This window comes from Astatotilapia calliptera, chromosome 7 (assembly GCF_900246225.1).
Source record: "Astatotilapia calliptera chromosome 7, fAstCal1.2, whole genome shotgun sequence".
Classification (NCBI taxonomy): domain Eukaryota; kingdom Metazoa; phylum Chordata; class Actinopteri; order Cichliformes; family Cichlidae; genus Astatotilapia; species Astatotilapia calliptera.
In genome coordinates, this window is record NC_039308.1 from 32,889,525 (window position 1) to 32,906,327 (window position 16,803).

The 16,803-nt window shown below is 43.2% G+C and overlaps 1 protein-coding gene across 25 annotated transcripts in view; it reads right to left on the reverse strand.

The window, feature by feature from the left end:
• cacna1bb (calcium channel, voltage-dependent, N type, alpha 1B subunit, b) overlaps positions 1–16,803 on the reverse strand; it is a 233,958-nt gene that overhangs the window by 138,608 nt on the left and 78,547 nt on the right. For all 25 annotated transcript variants that reach the window (XM_026174414.1, XM_026174412.1, XM_026174411.1 and 22 more), the window contains exons 4-6: positions 15,113–15,204; positions 11,848–12,000; positions 1,075–1,262 (exon numbers count right to left, since the gene is read on the reverse strand). In XM_026174414.1, the coding sequence (XP_026030199.1) occupies positions 1,075–1,262; positions 11,848–12,000; positions 15,113–15,204 (433 nt within the window). The remainder of the gene's footprint in view (positions 1–1,074; positions 1,263–11,847; positions 12,001–15,112; positions 15,205–16,803) is intronic.

A 16,803-nucleotide genomic window follows, 5' to 3' on the forward strand; every position in this document is an offset into this window, starting at 1 on the left:
TTTTTTCCTGCCATCAGTGTGCAGCGCTTTGCATCTTTTAATTTAAGTGACTTTCTGACTCCACTCAAGTGCACTCTGGTTCTCTGTCTCTCTTTGGGTTGAACAATCTCTTCAACACGACTGATAATTTTTATGTATTTTTCCATTACGTACTTACTTGTTACTGCTGATTGCTTTATCATAACCAATCGGAGATAAACACCAGTGAGTGGACAACATTCTTCTTTAAGCTCTTCTCTCATTTCATTTATGGTCATTTAACTTCTAATTTGTTTGGGGGCTGGTCTTTTTTATGAAGCGTTGAAGCGTAAGACTTTTTTTCCTGTTTCCGTTTAAAAGAAACAGACTGACTCGTATTCTGTGGATGTGAATGCACAGGGACACTAACACTGAACAGTGACACTACCATACAAACAGAAACCTAGACTGACACTGACACACTGAAGCGGACCCCTGTTTACTTGTTCAACATTTGAGCAATTGTTTTACAGTATGCATACAAAAAGGCATGGTCAAAGATGAAGTAGTCCAAAGTCTGCAAGTTTTATGAATGAATCAATGTGAAATACCTTCGTGGTTCCAGGTGTCAATGTGTGCTCCATGTGAGTGTGGAGGAAAGAGGTCACACAGACCCAAAGCACAATTTTTTTTTCAGAAAATTTAAAGTTCTGCCAGGTAAACAAGCTAAAAACAGCATGATTCTGCTCGTCTAACCTTAACCTCCAGTGGTAGGCCAACACTGTAAAGGTTGCACTGAGGGAAGTGCTAGAGGAAAGGTCATGAGATTCATGCACTTTCATGGTTTATCTCAATGCAAAAATAGAACAAGAAATGAAGTCAAGCCACAAGTATCTACAGTATAAAACTATTGTGATCAGTGCATAGAATTAGAACAAGGGTTCATGCTCTTCAGATCAGCAAAATACATGTCCTGATATCATTATCAAAAAAGAGAGATAAAAATATGGAGATAATAAAACTGGAAAAGTTGATGAAGAATGAGGAAAAATAACATCTCTGTGGATAATATAACAAATAAGTGGATGTTCAAAGTTTTAGTGTGGATAGACTCACGCTGTAAAGGATGTCCACCCAGCCCTCCATGGTAATGCACTGGAAGACTGTAAGCACTGCGAAAAGGATGTTGTCGAAGTTGGTAATACCAAAGTTGGGTCCGGTCCAGTACACTTTACACTCGCTCCCACTGGGACAGGTCCTCGCTGGGGGCTCATTACCACAAGGCCAGTCAGCTGTTCTCTCATCTGACCAAAAGAGAGATACAGAGAGAAAGGAAAATGATTCTGCCAGCCTGTTTAAATCTACTACACATATACAGCATAGGCTTGTTCCTGCACTTGTGTGCGTAACCAACCAGTGTTATCCCAATGTTTCCAAAATGTTTCACATTCTTCCAAAAAGTCCAACCATCTACTCCTAATCAGTCATCGTTCATGGCTACAACACTTACAAAGAAAAATACACCACAGGTCCATTAGTCACATCTGTGTCATAGTCTGCGTGAGCAGCTGGGTGTGGCCTGTGTGGATCCCTGCCTCCTGTACCCACCTTGCTGCGGGCCTACCATCCACTCACCCCAGCAGCACACCTGGAGTTCATTCTGGGCAATCAAGGGAGGGTATTTAGGCCAGTTCACCAACCCACCTAAGTTGGTAACAGCCTCTAGCTCAAGAGCCAAGTTCCTTGTTTGCTTACCTTGTCGGCGGGTCTCCTGCTCTGCCAGCCTGCTATGGCACAACACCACCACTAAGGTTCACCTTTTGGATTCTGGACACAAACCCTCTCAGTATTCTCAGTCACACTCCAGTATCACCAACCGCACTACCTGCCTGCCTTCACCACCCCACGCAGGGGCCTAGGAAACTCAGGTCAGACCTCCTAAACACTCCTCTGCCACCCACTCGGACCTCTGCCTCAGCCTCCTCCTACCCAAGTAAGGCAGTCCATTTCAGTATTCACTATAATCTCTGGCCCAACCCATGCACCCACTAACACCATTTCTCTCTCTCTCCCTTTAGTGTGCACCGTGAGCACCACGCCACCAGTCACTGCTTATGTAATGTACCTCGGGCTGCCACACTAGGATTCTCTGCCTTGTAATGAATTGTGTATGAAGTCAAGTTTCTAGGTTTTTGTTTCGCCACCACACTAGTGTCCACCCACTAACCATTATATTGTGTATAACGCCATGCTAAGGTCCCTGGTTTGTCTCTCCTTGTTTTCCCTGTGTTGTTGTAAATAAAACTTCTTTAGTTCAACTATTCTGCCTCCGCACTTGAGTGCAGTTCTGGTACAGGCCTCTGGCCCCCTTGACAATCTGCTCCAACCCACATTCACTGGTTTTCTCAGGTGAGGACCACTGACCTAGTAACCTGTAACTCTGAGTCAAGCTGCAGCCTCATGCTTTCAATCACTGCACAAAGCTCGGGTCCACAGGTGAAGGTCAGTCCAACAATCATCTTGGGAATTACAAGCTTGGCTCTCTGGCTTGGCTCACTTTAAAAGAATGACGCTATCATTGCAGCTGAGGCACTTAACTAGCAGCAAATCTTTTAGCTCCTCATCTATACTGATGACACCATAGCTCGACCTACATCTGTAAAATAGATTTCTTGTATCTTCTTTAACTTAACAGAAAAGAAGATGGCACAGATGAACTTGGGACATCCTTTCTTGTAAGTCAGGTCAGGATATTTTCCATTGATGTCCTTTCTAACATGTAGCACGCAACAGGAAAAGGCTTCAGACACATTGGCACTATTAGAAATATAGCATGTTGTTTATATAATAAGGCTGCTTGGATGGAGCAAAGAGGAGGCAGCACATATGATGGGTGCAGCAGTGAATGCACTGAACAATGAGCTGCACCGTCACACAGAGTTTATGGTAGGGAGAAGTCAGGTTAAACACCAGCTTTGCTGATTGATGTTGAGAAATGAGTGAAAATAGCTGTAATGAAATATAAGAATGATGTTTTACGGACTTTTATTTCATTTTCTAATCTTTTCTTTGCATCACCACCAGCGCCTGGCCAAAGCCAGAGAAACTTAGATGATGGTGTCAGGAGATTCATCAAGAAAATGTGCATTGCATGATCACTAAAAGAAACACAACTCAATAACAACTGTTTTATTGTGGATATAAACAGAAATAATTGATACGCAGAGCAGTAAAAAACAACAACAAATAAAAGTACTTCAATGCACTTGAACTGTTTATGTTTTGTATGGAAAGAATTCAGATATCATCAAATCAAGCAAACTGCAATTTGTGTGCTTTCACTTGAAGCTCTGAATCTACACCATCTCTGTAATTGCATCAGCTGCCAGAACACTGTAAACCATCCTGCTGGATAAGCATGATTTAGTCGTATTCTGCATTCAGTTTCCCTTGGATGTCAGAGCTGGGAGTAACGTCACTCCTGAGTTCAGTGCTTTCCAGTGGTAAGCTGGAAAAGCTCGGATAAACAAAATTTGTTTTGCTCCTTTGTGAAGTAGAAACTTTCATGCATCGCTAGCATTACAGCATAATGCCTACTTTTGTTGCGCTTGAAAACACCACCACAGCATGTTCATGGGAAGAATCTCATCAGTATTCTATGTGTGGCTTGTTTAACGACTCAGCAGCACAGATTATATATTTTAGAGTTTTACTACATGCACTGCTGCCATCTCGGATTGTAAATTTGGACTTGGTGAGCTCTATATATTTTATATATCTGAAATGAATGTTGTAAAATAATTTTTTCCAACCTGCCGTGGAAGCTGTCTAACAAAGGAATGGAATCTTTTCTGGGATTCTCAAAGTGACAAACAATAATATTGGTGTACATGACAGGCTGCAGAAAGTTTGGTTAAAGGATGTGCTGGCACACATGTCAGCAGATGGAAACTAGAATAAAGAATAAATACTCTGAGTATAACATATGCCTTGTGCCTCCAGAGTTTCATGAGGCGTAGTGGCTGATCACAAGTCGAGCCAAGTTTTAACGATGATTTGCAGAGCCATATTGCAAAGCCAACATCCCCCTGGTGTCACTCCAGTGAAATGTGTCCTTTCCTTCCCACTGACAGGTGCCGTGTCAGCTGGACTCAGTGTTTACAGGTGATATGGGACCCCTCTGAGGTCTTCATTTTCTTTGGCTGGCTACACTTCTTCAGTTTTATAAGAAATGATAACCTTAAATAGCATGTTATTATTTAAAACAAGTCCGATGGCATATATACACTCAACAAAAATATAAACGCAAAACCTTTGTTACTGCTCCCATTCCCCATGGGATGGACGTAGAGACCTAAAATTCATTCCAGATACACAATATAACCATCCCTCCCAAACAGTGGTCACAAATCAGTCCAAATGTGTGGTAGTGGGCACATCTGCTATATTGAGATAATCCATCCCACCTCACAGGTGTGCCACATCAGGATGCTGATCTGACATCATGAGTAGTGCACAGGTGTACCTCAGACTGCAGTTTTTTTGCGCTATTGGGGGTCTGGGGACCCAGAACCGGTCAGTATCTGGTGTGACCACCATTTGCCTCATGCAGTGCAACACATCGTCGCATGGAGTCTATCAGATTGTCAATTGTGGCCTGTGGAATGTTGGTCCACTCCACTTCAATGGCTGTGCGAGGTTGTTGGATATTCGTGGGAACTGGTACACGCTGTCGTATACGCCGGTCAAGCACATCCCGAACATGCTCAATGGGTGACATGTCCGGTGAGTATGCTGGCCATGCAAGAACTGGGACATTCTCAGCTGCCATCTGCCCTGAACAATGTGAACCATGATTCATCCGTGAAGCGCACACCTCTCCAACGTGCCAGACGCCATCGAATGTGAGCATTTGCCCACACAAGTCTGTTACGGCGACGAGCTGGAGTCAGGTCAAGACCCCGATGAGGACGACGGGCATGCAGTTGAGCGTCCCTGAGACGGTTTCTGACAGTTTGTGCAGAAATTGTTTGGTTGTGCAAGCCAATTGTTCCAGCAGCTGTCTGGGTGGCTGGTCTCAGACGATCTTGGAGGTGAACCTGCTGGATGTGGAGGTCCTGGGCTGGTGTGGTTACACGAGGTCTGCGGTTGTGAGGCCGGTTGGATGTGCTGCCATATTCTCTGAAACGCCTGTGGAGACGGCTTATGGTTGAGAAATGAACATTCAATGCACGGGCGACAGATCTGGTTGACATTCCTGCTGTCAGCATGCCAATTGCACGCTCCCTCATTGCTTGTGGCATCTGTGGCATTTTGCTGTGAGACAAAACTGCACATTCCAGGGTGGCCTTTTGTTGTGGGCAGTCTGAGGTACACCTGTGCACTGCTCATGATGTCAGATCAGCATCCTGATGTGGCACACCTGTGAGGTGGGATGGATTATCTCAATATAGCAGATGTGCCCACTACCACACATTTGGACTGATTTGTGACCACTGTTTGGGAGGGATGGTTATATTGTGTATCTGGAATGAATTTTAGGTCTCTACGTCCATCCCATGGGGAATGGGAGCAGTAACAAAGGTGTTGCGTTTATATTTTTGTTGAGTGTATATATATACAGTGGGGCAAAAAAGTATTTAGTCAGCCACCGATTGTGCAAGTTCCCCCACCTAAAATGATGACAGAGGTCAGTAATTTGCACCAGAGGTACACTTCAACTGTGAGAGACAGAATGTGAAAAAAAAAAATCCATGAATCCACATGGTAGGATTTGTAAAGAATTTATTGGTAAATCAGGGTGGAAAATAAGTATTTGGTTAATAACAAAAATACAACTCAATACTTTGTAACATAACCTTTGTTGGCAATAACAGAGGTCAAACGTTTACTATAGGTCTTTACCAGGTTTGCACACACAGTAGCTGGTATTTTGGCCCATTCCTCCATGCAGATCTTCTCGGGAGCAGTGATGTTTTGGGGCTGTCGCCGAGCAACACGGACTTTCAACTCCCGCCACAGATTTTCTATGGGGTTGAGGTCTGGAGACTGGCTAGGCCACTCCAGGACTTTCAAATGCTTCTTACGGAGCCACTCCTTTGTTGCCCGGGCGGTGTGTTTTGGATCATTGTCATGTTGGAAGACCCAGCCTCGTTTCATCTTCAAAGTTCTCACTGATGGAAGAAGGTTTTGGCTCAAAATCTCACGATACATGGCCCCATTCATTCTGTCCTTAACACGGATCAGTCGTCCTGTCCCCTTGGCAGAAAAACAGCCCCATAGCATGATGTTTCCACCCCCATGCTTCACAGTAGGTATGGTGTTCTTGGGATGCAACTCAGTATTCTTCTTCCTCCAAACACGACGAGTTGAGTTTATACCAAAAAGTTCTACTTTGGTTTCATCTGACCACATGACATTCTCCCAATCCTCTGCTGTATCATCCATGTGCTCTCTGGCAAACTTCAGACGGGCCTGGACATGCACTGGCTTCAGCAGCGGAACACGTCTGGCACTGCGGGATTTGATTCCCTGCCGTTGTAGTGTGTTACTGATGGTGACCTTTGTTACTTTGGTCCCAGCTCTCTGCAGGTCATTCACCAGGTCCCCCCGTGTGGTTCTGGGATCTTTGCTCACCGTTCTCATGATCATTTTGACCCCACGGGATGAGATCTTGCGTGGAGCCCCAGATCGAGGGAGATTATCAGTGGTCTTGTATGTCTTCCATTTTCTGATGATTGCTCCCACAGTTGATTTTTTCACACCAAGCTGCTTGCCTATTGTAGATTCACTCTTCCCAGTCTGGTGCAGGTCTACAATACTTTTCCTGGTGTCCTTCGAAAGCTCTTTGGTCTTGGCCATGGCGGAGTTTGGAGTCTGACTGTTTGAGGCTGTGGACAGGTGTCTTTTATACAGATGATGAGTTCAAACAGGTGCCATTCATACAGGTAACGAGTGGGGGACAGAAAAGCTTCTTACAGAAGACGTTACAGGTCTGTGAGAGCCAGAGATTTTCCTTGTTTGAGGTGACCAAATACTTATTTTCCACCCTGATTTACGAATAAATTCTTTACAAATCCTACCATGTGAATTCATGGATTTTGTTTTCACATTCTGTCTCTCACAGTTGAAGTGTACCTCTGGTGCAAATTACTGACCTCTGTCATCATTTTAAGTGGGGGAACTTGCACAATCGGTGGCTGACTAAATACTTTTTTGCCCCACTGTATATATACGAGTATCGTTGCACCCCTAATATATATATTAGGGGTGCAACGATACTCGTATCGATATTGAACCGTTTGATACAGTGCTTTCGGTTCGGTACGCATATGTATCGAACAATACAAAATTTTTAATTTATTTTATCAACTTTCCTTCTGACGATGCTGTCTGTGTTGAGCGCTCAGTCGATCTGTGCTCGACAGTGCAGCCTAGGCGGAGTAGTTGAACGCAGATTCACTGAGCGCAGGGCAAGCTAGCGAGACAGAAGTTAAGCTCTCCTTGCAACATGGCAAATTGAACCTCCCCCACCCTAATTCAGATCTGGCGTTTGGAATTATTTTGGTTTTCATGTGACGTATGACCCTGAAGGTAAGCGAGTCATGGACTAAAGTAAAACAGTATGTTGGATGTGCCACGCAATGCTCAATTACATGGGTGGGAGCTAGTGTGTTAGCGCAGTTAGCTCGTTAACGTGTTGGCCGTCCAGCCCCATGCACGGGGCGATCCGCCGTAGCTCGTTAACGAAGATTTGCCGTGTTGCGGCGTTAACGTCATTTCAACGAGATTTACGCTGACAGCACTAGTGGGAACACAACGAATATGACTGCACATTTACGCCGACATCATCCTAGTGCAAAGACAAGTGGAAGCAGACAAAAACAACAAGCATGCATGCTACAAACTTTACTCGAGTCATTTAGACAGCCGTTAGCACATGAATCTCCTTATGGGGACCTGATATGTTTAATATGCTGCTGAGAATATAGCCCAGAAGAAGCAGATAGTATAGCTTTTATTTTGGAAAGAGCCATTTCTCTGTAATAAACTCTCTTTTCCAAAAATGAGTGATTCCTCAATCAGATCCAGTCGGGTTACCAAAATCTATCTCTGCCCTGCCCGTCGGGCTATCGTAGGAAGGAAAAATATATGTCAATGCTTTTGCATTCTTTCGGAAATGTAGCTGGGTAATTATGTCATTGGCATCGGTGAGCCACTGTCAATATGTGACATATTGAAATCGCGTTTGAATTTGCACTTGTTTTTTGCTTTCACTTTGCAATCGCGCGAACTGTGTATAGAGAGCGACAGCACTGATTGGTGAGTGATGATAATTTGTGCACCAATTCCTCTGACATCGTCTTATTAATCGTTAGCTTACTATGCAAACATGACAAGTGAAATCTCCCGCAGCAAGCTTAAACATGTGAGAGGTTGATCGCGCAGAGAATCGCTGAGCATTATGTGAGTGCGTGTGTAAAAGCAGCAGGATATATATTTTAGTTCTGCTGAGCCAAATCAGACAGGTCAGGGTGAAGAAGTGACAGCCAAAGAAAAGCTTACCACAAAACGGAAAAGTTATGACAAATCAGACTATAAATATGGTCACTTCATAGTCACTCCAAAAAACCCAACATGGTGCCAGTAAAACAATAATATTGAGGCTTCAGAGTGCACAGTCTAAAACCAGTGAGTGATTGTCACGGTAACTACATTCCAATATGGTTTGTGATCTAAAGGCAAAGTATCAAAAGACAGATTTAAAGAGATTAACCTCTTTTCTGCCCTGCAGAGGTTGAGGTCAAGGTCTAACACATGTAATACACTAGGTCCTTGTGACTTTAACTAGCATTATGACTCACTCGTTAATACGCACACACACACACACACACACACACACACACACACACACAAGAGAAGAAGAAAACATAACCATCCAGAAAGTTACCAATGCTGCACAGCTCAAACCCCGCTGTGTCCGTGTGACCAAAATAACTCAAGAACACATGTGCTGTACATTAGCAAGCTGTCACAACTGCTCACACCCTTACAAGCAGGGGTAAAACACACACATACACATGTATGCTTATGCATATAGTCAGACGCACACATATTTTACAAATAACCAAAACAATAACCTTCACAATAGCCTTCACACTCTATCCGATACTAGCAATGTGCAAATAACCCTTCTCATAATACTTTATCACTGCATTACACAATGGGTAATTTCAGCCAGTCAACCTGACTGTTTTCTATAATTACTAGAGCACTGTAGTATAATAACAACCTCATAATAGTAGCCTGGCTTAAATTTATCAGAAATTGTTTTGCTGCTCTGCTAACTCATACACAGGAGAGCCTGTTACATTTTTTTCTCCTTCCCTTTTAGTTTCATTTTAAGGGCCATAAAATAAGGTTATGGTGTCTCATACTTAAGCGTTTCACAATGTAAACGACCATTTTACACACTGTGTTTCAAATTTCTTTGGACATAATATTCAACATGCACCTCTTGTCTGCCTTTCCAGGGGGACAATATATATACACATATATATATATATATATATATATATATACATATATATATATTGGGAAGATGGCCCCAACTGACCGAGTGCTCAGTGAATACCTCAGGCAGCAGAAACCCAAGAAAGAGGAGGGAGACGAGGAACCATCATGGAAGGACAGGCCCCTGCACGGTATGTACCACCGGCAGATAGAGGAGATGGCTGATATCCAGAAATCCTACCATTGGCTGGACAAAGCTGGACTGAAAGACAGCACAGAGGCACTAATCATGGAAGCACAAGAACAAGCTCTGAGTACAAGATCCATAGAGGCTGGGGTCTATCACACCAGGCAAGACCCCAGGTGCAGGCTGTGTAAAGATGCCCCAGAGACAATCCAGCACATAACAGCAGGGTGCAAGATGCTAGCAGGCAAGGCATACATGGAACGCCATAACCAAGTGGCCGGCATAGTGTACAGGAACATCTGTGCCGAGTATAACCTGGAAGTCCCGAGGTCAAAATGGGAGATGCCCCCAAGGGTGGTGGAGAATGACCGAGCTAAGATCCTGTGGGACTTCCAGATACAGACGGACAAAATGGTGGTGGCTAACCAACCGGACATAGTGGTGGTAGACAAACAGAAGAAGACGGCCGTAGTGATCGATGTAGCGGTTCCGAATGACAGCAAAAAAACAGGAAGAAGGAACACGAGAAGCTGGAGAAATACCAAGGGCTCAGAGAAGAGCTCGAGAGGATGTGGAGGGTGAAGGTAACGGTGGTCCCCGTGGTAATCGGAGCACTAGGTGCGGTGACTCCCAAGCTAGGCGAGTGGCTCCAGCAGATCCCGGGAACAATATCGGAGATCTCTGTCCAGAAGAGCGCAGTCCTGGGAACAGCTAAGATACTGCGCAGGACCCTCAAGCTCCCAGGCCTCTGGTAGAGGACCCGAGCTTGAAGGATAAACCGCCCGCAGGGGCGTGCTGGGTGTTTATATATATATATATATATATGTCTTTTACTATCTTTTATAGTGGAAAAATATTAATAGAGCTTCTGTTTTTGTTCCTGTTCTAAAGGTAGACAGCCTAGGTACTAACAGCATTTTAACATGACTCCTGTTTGGAGTCTGCCTCAAGTGGCCATTAGAAGAACTGCAGTTTTTGGTATTTCAGCATCGGTTTCATTTTTCAGCTCCAGAGTTTGCGCTTTGGTCTTAGACAGTTTGGTCTCAGAAGGCACTGCAGCAAGGCCCAGTATGACATAAAAGAGGATTATGATGAAAGCCACTCTACTAGAATGAAAATATAAAAACTAGGAATGAATGTAATAGGTTATGCTCTGAATCCTCACACGTGGTAAAACTGAAGTAATTTATTGGTGGAAACTTTAATCTCCATATTTATATAATTGTACGTCTATCTTTAATTTAATTCTACAAATGTTCAGTTAATTTAAGGACAGTTACTTTAAAAAAAAGAGAGAAACTTTTACTACCTATTAACAGGAACTGTGTGATAGTGCACCACCATAAAAGCTATTCATTTTCCTTAGGGAACATCCTCTGAAACAATTAACTGATAAAATTAATTATTTTCCAGCGTTATCATTTCTTTTAAAAGGTAATGAAGCTATTTGAAGTTTGGAGATGAAATATACCTCCACGTTAACTGCTTTACTATACAGGTCTTTCAGAAAAACAAAAAACAAAACAAAAACAAAGCACTGACCTCATGCCCATTGTGATTGATCACACATTTGTTTTTTCAAGATCTGAGTTTCATACAAAAATCAATGGCATTCAAAGGCCTCCTGAAAGGTAAAATGCTCTTATTCTGACATGTTGCAGCTTCTATTGGTAAATTCCATTATTATTATTAAATCTGTTGAGATAAAACCTTTAAAAATGTAATGCAAAAGCTTTTCTCACTAGAATAAACTTCTGATGCAGGAGAAAGGTGAAAGCAGTAACAACCTCATTAACCCCATCTGAGTTTCCATTCGATCGAGAGGCCCAATGCTAAAATATCTCTATTGGGTTACTACAAAAGCTATCAATCATAACTTGAAGACAGTGAAAATGCCATCTATCAATATCAGGATTTGAAAAATAGCTGACAAAAACTGTGCTGTGGGTTTGTTTGCTACATTGATGTTTATCATACTGCCTCCAAGCGCTGTGAACGTGCAGCTATTCATGTGGCAGGAGTACATATACAACATAATCATTTATGCATGCCTACTTTAATAATGCATTATATGTTCTCGTATTTAACAAATACATGGACACAGACAAAAGAAAATAAATGCTCCAGCAGCTAAGCTGATCAGGCAGTGTTGTCCTACAAATGCGCCACAGACAAGCTGTCACTCTCACCAGTGCCGTTCTTGAAGCAGGTGGTGTGGAATTTGCCCATGTAAAACTCCACCCCAATGATGGCAAACATAACAATGGCGAAGAACAGCAGCAAGCCAATCTGAAGAAGTGGAACCATGGCTTTCATTATAGACTTCAACACCACCTGGAGGCCTAAGAGACAAGAGGAGAGGAGGAGAATGATTATAGGCAGGGATTTGCCAATTTCTTGGAATTTTAAAACTTAAAAGGCAAAGTGAAAACTTCATGAATATCAAAAAACTAAAGCACATACAGATACGTATGCTTGTGTCTGCTATGAAAACACATACATAATAAATTCAATTTTATTACAAATTAGGGAGGCGCATAGACGTGTGTAACAAAGTTACAGTCACAATTAAAACTGACAAATAATGACAAAATAACCTACTTGCAGTCGGTAAAATAAGTATTTATGATAAAATGTATAAATAAATTAAATATAAATTTGAATAAAAGCAACATGCTGTATATCATACAATTGCTTTTGCTTGGAAAATTAAGTATTCATAAGAAGAAAATGGTCAGGAACTAAGCCAACTTTCCAAGAAGAATTGGATCTCGGCTGCTTTACTGGTTGCATTACATTTATCACATTGCTTTTAATTAACTGCTATCTTGCTTTATGTTACCCATTCGTTCACTACATTTAGCTACTACTTAATTTAACATGTGTTTATTTAAGATAAGATAAGATAAGATAAGATAAGATAAGATAAGATAAGATAAGATAAGATAAGATAAGATAAGATAAGACTTTATTGATCCCACGACGGGGAAATTTTTGCATTACCTCAGCTCAGGTACAGATATCAGAAGGAAATACAAAAATACAAATAAGTACAACCAATGAAAAAAAGTAAGATAATACACTATATACAACGGTAGCATGCAGTCTGAAGTGTAAAGGCTGAACAGGAAAGGTGAGAGAATCGTGCCCTGTGGTGCCCCCGTGCTGTAGATTACCACCTCAGACACACAGTCATGGAGCCTCACATTCTGTGGTCTGTCGGTAAGGTAGTCGATGGTCCATGCAGTCAGCTGTTTTCTTACTGTGGCTCCCTCCAGCTTCCCTCTCCGTAGTGCAGGTTGGATGGTGTTGAAAGCACTGGAGAAGTCAAAAAACATGATCCTCACAGTGCTCCCCACCTGCTCTAGGTGAGGGATAGGTGTAACAGGTAGATGACAGCGTCTTCCACCCCAATTCCAGAACAGTAGGCGATCTGCAGGGGGTCCATCGCTGAGTCCACCAGTGGCCGAAGGTGGTGCAGGATGAGCCTTTCCATTGTCTTCATCAGATGAGAAGTCAACGCAACAGGCCTGAAGTGGTTGGGCTTCTTGGGGTGTGCGATTTTTGGCACCAGAACCACACAGGAAGTCTTCCACAGTTCAGGAACCCTCTCCAGGCTCAGGTTGAAGATGTACAGGGCCACCTGACAGAGCTGGTCTGCACAGTCCCTGAGCAGTCTGGAGCAGATTCCATCCAGACCTGCTGCCTTCCTTGCCTTCATCCTCTTGAGCTGACTACTCACCTAATCAGCTGTGAAGTAGATGTGAGGCTGGGCTGGAGTGGGGGGTGGGGCTGGCTCTGTTGTGGGTAGATGTGTGGACAGGGGTGAAGCAGGGTTGTGGTGAGAGGAGAGCTCAGGTGACAATGGCAAACACTGTACCTTCTTGGTAGGCACAGTGTTCTCAACACAGAAATTAATGTAGTCCGTGATGCAGTGGGTGAGGGCGTCGATGCCCTCATCGTGAGGCTTCCAGAGTTCCTGCCAGTCTGTGCATTCAAAACAGTCTCTTAGGGCCTCAGTGCATTCCTCAGACCACACCTTTATCACCTTCTTTGTGGGGGGTTTCCTTTTCACCATAGGAGTGTAAGTGGGGTAGAGAATGACCAGGTTGTGGTCTGAGTGGCCAAGCGGGGGGAGGGGTGATGCGCTGTAAGCCTGCTTTGTTTTGGCAAACAATAGATCCAGGGTTTTGCTGTCCCTTGTATGGCAGTCAATGTGACAGATATTGAGGCATGATTGAAGTCCCCAGAGATAATAATGAGGGACTGCAGATGTGCCATCTGTAGCTGAGAGACGGTGGAGTGAATGTACTCACAGGCTGCTGTAGCGTCGGCCGAGGGTGGGATGTAAACAGTCAGCACAATAACGTGTGAAAATTCCCTGGCCAGGTGGTATGGCCGGACGCTAACCGCCAATAGTTCAATGTCTTTAGTACAGCGCTGTTCCTTCACAGTGATGTGTCCTGGGTTACACCATCTCTCGTTGACGTACATTGCTAGTGCCCCACCTCTCCTCTTACCACTCTCCATTGCATTCTGGTCCGCTCTAACCAGTTGAAAGCCATCCAGAGTTATGACAGAGTCCGGCGTGTGGTCCGTGAGCCATGTCTCAGTGAACAGGAGGAGGCTGCTCTGCTTGTACTCCCACAGCAGTCTGGTTAGCGCAATTAGCTATTCCATCTTGTTGGGTAAAGATCTTACATTACCCATGAGAATGGATGGAATGCTTGGTTTGTACCGTCTCCTTATTTCCCAGTACTTCACTCCAGCCCTGCCCTCCTCCGACGCCGTAATTCCTTGGAATCTTGGGTCGCTCCTCTGGGAGTACTTTCCTGTTGCCCAGTGCTAGTAGCTGTTCCCTACTGTAAACAATGGGGTGGCTTACAGATTCTCCAGAAATGGTGGTAAAAAGTCCCAAAAAGAGTAGAAGACATGCTACTACTCTCATGAAAATTTGTGGGTCCATGTCCCGTTGCACAACAAATAAAAGATGACCAAGAGTGTCGGGTAAAAAAGCTTAAAACACAAGAAAAAAAGAAAGGAAAGAAAAAAGCTGGGAGCTGAGGAAACAGGCTGCCTACTGTGGCGCCATCGTGTCACATTGGTCACCAATTTTAACTATTCATCTTGGGCTAACCTTTATGTTTTTTCAAGTTGTATTTATCGTTAACTTCATCTATCACTCTCTACTTCTAAATGTAATGGCTACAGCAGAGTATTAGGCCCACATTAAGAAAAAAATATATATTATTGATAATTTTGAGATTAAAATTGAAATTTCTAGGTCAAAGTGAAATATCTATTTTGGGAAAAAAGTTTAAATGTTGAGATTACAGTTGTTGTATCAAGACAAACTGCCATGGTTGGCATCACATTTTGACTGTTTTCACAAAATAGACTTTAATCTTGAAAGTTCAGCTTTACTGATCTAAAACGCTACCTATATAAACTTACTGGGGATTCCTGACACCAGCTTCAGGGGTCTCAGCACTCTCACCGCTCGTAGCGTTCTCAGGTCAAAGTCTGAACCCACCGTGGCCAAGATTCTGTATGCAGATGCAAACAAAGACAAGAAATAAGCCCATTAAAAGTCAGAAATACATAAATGTATGCTTTTATCTACAAGGAATATACTCTAGAAAAGCTTAGTGAATTTTTTCGTGTGTGTGTGTGTGTGTGTGTGTGTGTGTGTGTGTGTGTGTGTGTGTGTGTGTGTGTGTGTGTGTGTGCACATCCTTGCTAGTGAACCACAGCTGCCAGCCCTCATTACAAGCTGTACACAGAACGAAAGACCTAAGTGCTCCAGTGAAACACACACATAAGAAACACATGCTGTAGGCTAAAGAGAGAGCACGAGTGAGTGTGAGAGAGAGAGGAAGATGAAAATAAGAATTACTGTAAAAACATATATGTGAATGTGAACAAAGATATTCCTTTACATTTCCCACTTTGGACTGGTTCTCATAATAGTAGCATTTTATACAACGTGCCTCACTCACACACATACACGCTTTTGTACCAACGTACCAAAGAGCAACTTGGCGTTCAGTATCTTGCCCAAGAATTCGATGGCACACAGATTAGAGCAGCCAGGGATTGCACCACCAACATTTCAATTAGTATATGACCTGCTCTACATTATGAAATACAGCCACCCCATAAAAATACCTTGCTAGACTTTATTTGTCACTGAGTGCAGGACAGGCACCAAGATGAAGTAGACAGTTGCATGTTACCATCCACCTATGAATATGTTGCCATCTTTTTTTCTCTTTGTGTATATGTCTTCAATATAATATTTTGGGGAGACTGGCAGGTTGGTATTAGTCTAGCAGTGCAAACTTCAAGTAAAAATGAAAGTAACTACTGAGCGAAAGGCAATTATCTCGATATCTGACATGTTTCCATTCAGTTGTTCAATGTGGGACTTTTTTTTCAACACTAACCATACAAAAAATCTTCCTCTGTGACAGATACACTACAATGTGCCCCATTTAACTTTGAAATGAAACCCACACGTTTGCTTTGTTCATAAGAAAGAGTTATTTTTAACCACATTTGAGAATAATTAATATTTTTAACATCCCAAATGGGTGTGTTTTTTAAGTCTCTCAGTTAAGTACTGTTGGGAGCCACAGAGCAGCCCCAAAAACCTCAAGAGTGCAATAGCTTTTATGTTGAAGGCAGAATATACTCACGACTGAGGAAATCTTCTTCATGTAAGTGTGCAACATACTCACACACACACGCACACACCTACACACACACACCTACACACACACACACACACACACACACACACACACACACACAGAAAGTGAGAGAGAGTAGCAGACAAGAAGAAAGGTCATTTATCACTCCCTGGCAGTGTTGGGACTAACGCGTTATTAAGTAACGCGTTACAGTAACTACGTTATTATTGTGGTAACGAGCACGGTAACTAGTTATTATGCCAAAATCAGGAACGCGTTAGTCGTTACTGGGATTTAGATAGGGTCGTTACTCGTTACTTCGTGTGGTGGCTATCGCGGAGCTTCCACAGATTCAGTAACATTAGCAAGTGGTGGAGGCCAGCAGGTGGATGAAGGAAAATGGACGCAGAAGGAAAAGAGACCCGAGGCGGCCGCCGGTCCAAGTGTGAACTG